At 44.7% G+C, this 7,897-nt stretch overlaps 1 protein-coding gene across 2 annotated transcripts in view; it reads right to left on the bottom strand.

Annotated features, from left to right (window-relative positions):
• MINDY4 (MINDY lysine 48 deubiquitinase 4) overlaps window positions 1–7,619 on the bottom strand; it is a 116,130-nt gene extending 108,511 nt beyond the window's left edge. For both annotated transcript variants that reach the window (XM_057731908.1, XM_057731909.1), the window contains exon 1: window positions 7,502–7,619. In XM_057731908.1, coding sequence (XP_057587891.1) covers window positions 7,502–7,564 — 63 coding nt within the window. In that variant the 5' untranslated portion in view covers window positions 7,565–7,619. The remainder of the gene's footprint in view (window positions 1–7,501) is intronic.
• Between the last annotated feature and the right edge of the window lie 278 nt (window positions 7,620–7,897).

A 7,897-nucleotide genomic window follows, 5' to 3' on the forward strand; every position in this document is an offset into this window, starting at 1 on the left:
CTCATGCAGCTTAATACCAAAAAAGCAAATAACCCAATCCACAAATAGGCGGAAGGCCTAAATAGACATTTCTCCAAAGAAGACATACAGATGGCCAACAAACACATGAAAAGATGCTCAACATCACTAATCATCAGAGAAATGCAAGTCAAAGCCACAATGAGGTATCACCTCACACTGGTCAGAATGGCCATCATCAAAACATCTAGAAACAATAAATGTTGGAGAGAGTGTGGAGAAAAGGGAACTCTCCTGTACTCTTGGTGGGAATGTAAGTTGGTACAGCCACTGTGGAAAACAGTTTGGAGGTTCCTTAAAAAACTAAAAATAGAACTACCATATGATCCAGTAATCCCACTCTTGGGCATATACCCAAAGAAAGCCATAATTCAAAAAGAAACATGTACCATAATGTTCATTGCAGCACTATTTACAATAGCCAGGACATAGAAGCAACCTAAATGTCCATGAACAGATGAATGGATAAAGAAGATATGGCACATATATACAATGGAATATTACTCAGCCATAAAAACGAATGAAATGGAGCTATATGTAATAAGGTGGATAGATCTAGAGTCTGTCATACAGAGTGAAGTAAGCCAGAAAGAGAAAAACAAAAACTGTATGCTAACTCATGTATACGGAATCTAAAAAAAAAAAAAAAGGTACTGATGAACCCAGTGACAGGGCAAGAATAAGGATGCAGATGCAGAGAATGGACTGGAGGACACAGGATTGGGGGGGGGGGCAGGGGGCTAAGGGAAAGCTGGGACAAAGTGAGAGAGTAGCATAAACATATTTACACTATCAACCGTAAAAATAGATAACTAGTGGGAAGTTGCTGTATAACAAAGGGAGATCAAGTCAATGATGGGCGATGCCTTAGAGGGCCAGGACAGGGAGGGTGGGAGGGAGTCATGGGAGGGAGGGGATATGGGGATATATGTATAAATACAGCTGATTCACTTTGGTGTACCTCAAAAGCTGGTATAAGAGTATAAAGCAATTATATTCCAATAAAGAGCTTAAAAAATGCAATCCCTATCAAATTACCAGTGGCATTTCTTTACAGAACTAGAACAAAAAATCCTAAAATTTGTATGGAGACAAAAAAGACCCTGAATAGCCAAAGCAATCTTGAGGGAAAAAAATGGAGCTGGAGGAATCAGACTCCCTGACTTTAGACTATACTACAAAGCTACAGTAATCAAGACAATATGGTACTGGCACAAAAACAGAAATATAGATCAATGGAACAGGATAGAAAGCCCAGAGATAAACTATGGTCAACTAATCTATGACAAAGGAGGCAAGGATATACAATGGAGAAAAGGCAGCCTCTTCAGTAAGTGGTGCTGGGAAAACTGGACAGCTACATGGAAAAGAATGAAATGAGAACACTCCCTAACACCATACACAAAAATAAACTCCAAATGGATTAAAGACCTAAATGTAAAGCCAGACACTATAAAATTCCTAGAGGAAAACATAGGAAGAACACTCTTTGACGTAAATTACAGCAAGATCTTTTTGGACCCACCTCCTAGAGTAATGGAAATAAAAACAAAAATAAATAAGTGGGACCTAATGAAACTTCAAAGCTTCTGCACAGCAAAGGAACCTATAAACAAGACGAAAAGACAACCCTCAGAATGGGAGAAAATATTTGCAAATGAATCAACAGACAAAGGATTAGTCTCCAAAATATATAAACAGTTCATCCAGCTCAATATCAAAAACAAAACAAAAAACAACCCAATCAAAAAATGGGCAGAAGACCTAAACAGGCATTGCTCCAAAGACGACATACAGATGGCCAAAGGCACATGAAATGCTGCTCAACATCACTAATTGTTAGAGAAATGCAAATCAAAACTACAATGAGGTATCACCTCACACCGGTTAGAATGGGGATCATCAGAAAATCTACAAACAGCAAATGTCGGAGAGGGTGTGGAGAAAAGGGAATGCTCTTGCTCTGTTGTTGGGAATGTAAATTGTTACAGCCACTATGGAGAACAGTATGGAGGTTCCTGGAGAAACTAAAAATAGAGTTACCATATGACCCAGCAGTCCCAGTGCTGGGCATATACCCAGAGAACACCATCATTCAAAAAGACACATGCACTCCAATGTTCCTTGCAGCACTATTTACAACAGCCAGGACATGGAAGCAGCCTAAATGTCCATGAACAGATGAATGGATAAAGAAGATGTGGTACATATATACAATGGAATATTACTCAGATGTGAAAAAGGAACGAAACTGCGACATTTATAGAGACGTGGATGGACCTAGAGACTGTCATACAGAGTGAAGTGAGTCAGAAAGAGAAAAACTAATGTTGTATATTAACACATATATGCAGAATATAGAAAAATGTTACAAATCAACCGGTTTGCAAGGCAGAAATAGAGACCCATATGTAGAGAACAAACATATGGACACCAAGTAGGGAAAGTAGGGGGGATTGGGGGGCAATGAATTGGGAGATTGGGATTGCCATATATACATTACTAATAAGAAAAAAAAATCAAATTGTACACTTTAAACATATGCAGTTTATTGTATGTCAATTGTATCTCAATAAAAGTTCTTCAAGAAAAAAAAATAGAGATGACTTGGACCAAGGTGGCTGTAGCAAAAGTTGAAATAAGCAACTACATTTTTTAAGTGCTCTGATGGTAAAGCCTTCAGACTTACTGATGGACTGCATGCAGGGTGCACAAAAAGGAAAAAAAAACCAGGAATCGTTCCAAAGGCTTTGGCCCAAGCAACCAGACAGTTAGTGATGCTACTTACTGAAGTGGGAAAAATTGCAGGAGGTAGAGGTAATCAGGAATTGAGTTTTCTTTTGTTTTTTGTTTCTTTCTTCTCTTTTTTTTTTCTTTTTTGTATTTTTTTTTATTTTTTTTTTTTGGGGGGTACACCAAGTTCAATCGTCTGTTTTTATACACATATCCCCGTATTCCCTCCCTTCCTTGACTCCCCCACCTCGAGTCCCCCCCACATGTTAAGTTGAGATGTTTACTAGATTTCAAAGTGGAATTGTAAAATAAGAAGTTGGAAAGAATGTAAGAGTTCAAGAGAGGTCTTGGCTAGAGACAGACATTTGGAAACTGTCAGCATATCAATGGTATTAGAACCCACGGCAGTAGCAGAAGTGGCTGGAAAATGAATGGAGAAGAGAAGAGGCCCAAAGACTAAGCCTTTAGCCCAGCAGCATGCACAGCTCAAGAAGCCAGGGGAGACTTACCAGGAACCTGAGAAGGTATAGAAGGAAAACCAGGAGGGGATGATCTCCAGAAGCCAAGGGAAATGAGTTTCCAAGAAGGGCACAATCAGCTGAGTTAAACACAATTGTTAGATCAATAAGTTTAAAGACTGAAAATCAGAAGTCACTGACGAACTTGACAAGAGTTGTTTCCATGGATTGATGGAGACAAAGCCTGAGTAAAGTGGGTTTGAGAATACAAGGAGAAGAATTAGAATCAGAGCATTCATAGCCCTTTCATAGGGTTTTGCTATAAAAGGGAGAAGAAAAATAGACTAGTAGCTGGAGGGGCTTGGGGGCCAAGATGGAGTTTGTAAGAGCACATTTACATGTTGATAGGACTAACCGGTAGAGAAGACAAAATGTATGATACAACAGAGAGATATGATGATAACTGCACCAGTGTCCTGGAGCACAGAAGAGGGGACAGGCACACAGGGAGGGGTTGGCCTTACCCAGGACGGAGAACTCATTCCTAAGGACAGGAGGCAGGGTGGGGCAAATGGTTCAGGCCAAGAAGGGTTAGTTATTGTGGTGGTAGGGTGTGCTGGAGTTTTTTCAAGACTGCTTCTATTTTCTTAGTGAAATTAGAAGGGGAAGGGGCTTTGGAGTTTGAGGAGAGAGACGTTTGAAATGGTCATCCAAGATTTGAGAGAGTGAATGGGCTGGTGAGGTACAACCAGGTGGCCAGGTATCCCTGAGACATCACAGGGGTGTGTGCTCATGAATTTAGTGTGAAACCGTCAACATGGTGCTGTGTTTTTCCCACCCCATTCAGATCTGCAGTGTAGGCACAGAGTAGGTTGAGTTGAATTTTTAAAATTGGGGGAGTATAAACAAGGGAGAGACAAGCCAGGGAGCTGAGCATAGTGTTGAGGGCGTGATTACAATTATGGGTGGGTAATATGTGGGGAGAGGTCAGAAGAGGTCTGAGGGATGGTGAAAAGTTGGCAGGAACAATGGAATGGAGACAGGAGTGAGGCTGAAGAACAGTTTGTAGTAAGTGCCCCACATATGTGTGTATACGTATGCACGTGGGTGTGTATGCCTTTTCCCTCAGAGTGAAAAACTATACCTACGCATATATCTCTGATTTCTAACTCATTCTTATGCACATTTAGTCAGTCTTTCAGAGTTTATATAACTCTCTATTTATTTTTCTCCTTAAAATTAAAAAAAGAATTGTGGTAAAATATATAGAACATGAAATGCATCAATATTAGCTTAACTTTTTTAAGTATACAGTTTAGTAGTGGTGAGAACTGCATTCACATTGTTGTGTGCAAGCAACCTCCAAAACTGTTTTCAACTTGCAAAACTGAAACTCTATACCCATTAAAGAACTCCCATTCCCCACTCCCCCCAGTCTCTGGCAACCACCATTCTACTTTCTGGCTCCATAAATTTGATTTCTCTGGTGCCCCATGTAAGTGGAATCAAACAATATTTACTTTTTTTCTGACTTGCTTATTTTGCTTAGTATAACATTCTCAAGGCTCATCCATACTGTAACGTGTTAGAATATCCTTCTTTTTTAATGCAGAATAATATTCCATTGTGTGTATAAACCACCTTTTGTTTATACATTCATCCACTGATAGACACTTGGGTTACCTCCACATTTTGGCTATTGTGAATAATGCTATTATAAACGAGAATGTACAAATTTAAAAAAAAAAGATACTGTACTACTGTACTCTATACAGCACTGTACAATAAAGTACACAAAAGCCCAACCACTTGTAGAGGATGCATGCATGTGACAATGTACGCCAGACACGTGAACAGCATATGTGATTGGACATGAGAACACATATTCGCATCTTTGAAAATCTGCAACTTGAAGGTTCATATATAGGGGTCTTACTGCATATCGGGCTACTGATGGGGGTGAGCTGGAACTGAGGATGATGGGATGCTTGGAACTGAGATTATGGAGACAAGCCCAGGGCATGACCACCTGGAAGGGGTGGCAAAGGTAGGATGGGACAGGTCCCTTCAGGAGAGGGAGGCTGGGGCATGAAAAGTGAGAGACCCAGAAGGCTAGGGTACCAGAAGAGTCACCTTGGTGGACGCTTCGAGACTGACATGATTCTCCCTGCCAAGGGGATCACACTTGGAGGAGGTCAGTGTAGCCGGGTACGAAGTAGGATGGACGGCAGAGGAGACAGTAGTGGAAGCTGAGGTTTGAGAGGGAGCTGGCAGCCAGGTCATAGGGAGCCTGGAGGCCTTCCTTGGGATTTTGTTCTAATTGTAAAAAGAAGCATGTGGAGGGTTTGGGGAAGTGGAGTGACATGATCTGACCTGCTCACGCTGGGCAAGTTTCTTTGCTTTCCAGTCTGATCATAGTCTTTCATGAAAGGGAATAATTATACCTGTCCTTCAGGACTGTTATGAGGATTTGAGAAAATAAACAGGCACCTAGCAGGTACCTCGCACCACAATGGGTACTCTCTTGGTTGGAATCACTTGGTACCTGCCTTGTGCCAAGCCCTGAGTGGAGTACAAGGTCTCTGCCTCAGAGCAGAAGGTGATGAGCAAAGCAGCTGACCTGGGCTGCAGTCCCAGCTCTCCACCCCTATCTGAGTGACGATGGGCAGCTCCTTTCTCCTCTCGGGGCTTTAGTGTGCCCCGATGAAAAGTAAGACGGAGAGGAGGCCAAGCAAACCAGATGACTGCCAAGGTTCCGCCCAGTTCAGGTGTCAGCTCTGTGGACCTGTCTAATGGGTGAGACAGGCAGATGTATAAACTATAACATGACCGCCAATGAGCAAACCACAGATAAATGAGTCAGTTATCCCAGCCGCAGTTACCTGAGACCTCTTGAAGGTATTGGGACTTGGGGTGGGCTATGGGTGGAACAGGGGAAAGAAAGCACGTGAGAGAAGCTGGAAATGAGATTGGGCTGGTAAGCTGGGGTCACGCTACAGGGGAGCCTTGGATATCAGGTAAGGTCTTTGGATTTCGTGTGTGCTCAAGAAAGGACAGGCATGAGGATAACTGTCAGAGAGTTTTGCTTCGTAGCCCAGACTTAAAAGAAACGATGGCAGTGGTCGGCCTCACAGAGTTAGAGGATATCCCGTGTGCAGTCAGGACTAGGTGATGGAGGGCCAATTAGCCATACAAACAGAGCAGAGACAGTGAGACCACAATGCATTTTAAATAAAATACATTTTCAAAAAGCAAAGAAAGACACTTTCAAAACAGGTGCACATCAGAGATGCAGGAGGAGACAACGCTGAATGGCTACTAAGTGCCAGATACAGTAGCTGGGACCTGCCCGTACATTATTAGTCCTCATTATAAATCTGCCAGGGTAGGTCTTATTAGTCCTCTTTTACAGATAAGGAAATCGAGGTGGTGAGTAAGGTACTCAAGCTTGAGCTGCTAACTAATAGTGGATATCTGAACTTTTCCCTCTGCCTCCAAAACCCTTCCCTTTCCCCCATTCAAAACATTGTTTATTTTGTTTGTCTTTTAGTGCCAGACAAGAGCCCATCACCCCCACCCAACATGACACCAGGAGGACACCAAACATAGAGCATGTGGCCAGCCTGGGTCACTTGTGTAGGAGCAATGGGAGCTCTCCCTACACTCCCATATCTGGTGACCCCCAGGGACCTCTTCCCCAGCCCACCCTCATCGCCACTGTCTGGGCAGGTGAGAGCCAAGGACCTCCCCAACTTCCGAGTTCTCTGAAAACTCTCCTGGGACAAGACAATAGGAGAACTTAAAAACAAAACGACCTCAACGACTGAGCTTTCCACTGATGAACAGGGTTTGACTGGCAAGAACTTTTTTTAGCTCTTGGGGTTCGCTTTGGAGGGAAGTTCTTTCCTAGTGGGATGTACGTCTTGGGACTGGTTTCAGAGTCGGGCAGCAAGGCCGGCCTGCTGGGCTCCCGGAGCCTCGGAAACTTTAGGAAAATGGGGAGGGCGCAGGCCCCTGGTTCGCCCGCCCTGGAGGGAGATGCCCGGGAGGGCGACCGCGGTCCTGCCCCGCTTTGCGGGAAGTGCACGGTGACAGAAATGGCTCCTGGGAAATGTAGTTCCCTAGGCCCAGGAAAGTGGCACTCGCATCGGGCATCTCTAGGGCAGGCAGCGGTTAGGGGAAGGGCTCCCTCTCCGAAGGCGCAGAGGTTGCAGCGGCGCCTCCAGACTGTTCCCCCCGCCCACCCCCCAAATCGAGCAACTTCCCAGGGCTATGAGGGCGGCGCCACGTACCTTCCTGCTGAGGAACTCCCTGACTAGGGAGGCCGCCACCTCCTCCACGAAGAGGCTGTCCATGCTCCGCTCTGCCCACGAGGCCGCAGTGCCGCAGCCCCAGACCCCAGCTCCGTTGGGGCCAGTATGGCCGCGTTGCCGTGGCGACGGTGTCATCAGAGCCGGAGAACTCCGCCCCTTCCCTAGGAGCCGCCCCCTGGGAAGGCGGGAGGGAAGGGGAGGAGCAATCTTCAAACTTGCTCTAAGAGCGGGAGGCAGAACCCAGAAGGAGCAAGCCCAACGCATCCCAGGGACCAGGCCATGGGCTCCTGGCTTGAGTCCTGGCACTGGCCCTGTCCATCTCGGTGGCTTAGAACAAGTCACTGTTCCGATCTGAGTCTCCATCTCTCAAGGCGT

Source organism: Hippopotamus amphibius, chromosome 4 (assembly GCF_030028045.1).
Source record: "Hippopotamus amphibius kiboko isolate mHipAmp2 chromosome 4, mHipAmp2.hap2, whole genome shotgun sequence".
NCBI classification, from domain to species: Eukaryota; Metazoa; Chordata; class Mammalia; order Artiodactyla; family Hippopotamidae; genus Hippopotamus; species Hippopotamus amphibius.